This window comes from Anopheles bellator, unplaced genomic scaffold, assembly GCF_943735745.2.
Source record: "Anopheles bellator unplaced genomic scaffold, idAnoBellAS_SP24_06.2 scaffold01541_ctg1, whole genome shotgun sequence".
Classification (NCBI taxonomy): domain Eukaryota; kingdom Metazoa; phylum Arthropoda; class Insecta; order Diptera; family Culicidae; genus Anopheles; species Anopheles bellator.
The window spans coordinates 1-1073 of NW_026685663.1; the positions used below are offsets into that span (position 1 = coordinate 1).

Here is a 1073-nt window from a genome sequence, read left to right on the forward strand (position 1 = left end):
GGTGCACAATGATGCGCCCGATTCCGACCTGTTGTGCATATTCGTCGTCCTCTTCGCTACCGAGGTCAGTGTCTCCGATTCGGACCGTGTTCGGGGCAACACTGCACAGGAGAAGTTGGAATTGAAAGATACTCAATGCTACTTTTCCGGGACCTTACTTATCGTGGTCAACCGTACAGTGGGCGGCAGTCAGTATGAAGTCATCGGTTATCAGCGATCCACCACAAAGATACTCAATGTTTCCGCTGGGCCGAACCCATCCGATGGCGACCTGCAAGAAAGGACACCATTTAATCCGTATTTCTAATGCGCGTTCAGTGTCTACCATGTGCTGGAATTCGCCACGGTACACGCGAAAGCCACTGTAAATGAAGGGTGTTCGATTCAATTTTTCTGGATCTGAATAGAATCTTGTAGGGCAATCTGAAAAAATACGATCATTGCCTAGAGTCATTGCCATTGTTGTTGACTAACCGTTTGACTCACCATTCATCGATGTTCTTCGATAGTAATCACTCGGAGGCTGGTCCAAAAAGGATGTTTGTTGTCCAAACGCGCGGATCAGGAGCACTGCGGCAATTAATAGGATTCTCACGGTGCTACCCATGTTGCCGATGGTCCAAAGCTAACTAATCTAACTAATCGTCGTCAGTACGCCTTACACCCCTTTTCAGAACTAACACCGACGGGTGGGAATTACGTCTAAAACCGGTTTTGCCACACACTTCGCGAACCCACACCATCGTGTACTTTTAATGAACATCGTTTTGTTTACAACTCAAATGATGGACATGACTTAGTGAGAATGCAGCCTTCTGGCTTTAATCCATGTCGCTGTGGCCGTGATCTACGTATATAAAGCTGTTGATTATCATTTTGTGGGCAAACCATAGAGCCCCTTATGATAACGCATCGATCGGTGATAGTAGCGAAGAACCGATCGTAACCTTAACCTACTGGCGGCGGTGGCGGATCCTTTCCTGTTCCTGGCATCATTTAAACCGAATTTTTCATGTGTTTGTTTAGTATCTACCATGTGCTGGAATTCGCCACGGTACACGCGAAAGCTATTG

At 46.8% G+C, this 1073-nt stretch overlaps 1 protein-coding gene across 1 annotated transcript; it reads right to left on the reverse strand.

The window, feature by feature from the left end:
- Nucleotides 1-7: 7 nt before the first annotated feature.
- On the reverse strand, nucleotides 8-607 carry LOC131214603 (serine protease snake-like; the record flags this gene model as incomplete). The annotated part of the gene is made up of 4 exons (XM_058208945.1): nucleotides 487-607; nucleotides 326-423; nucleotides 159-271; nucleotides 8-101 (listed from the first exon to the last, which is right to left on the reverse strand). Coding segments are annotated over exons 1-4 (426 nt in total), but the record flags the coding sequence as incomplete, so codon positions are not given.
- Between the last annotated feature and the right edge of the window lie 466 nt (nucleotides 608-1073).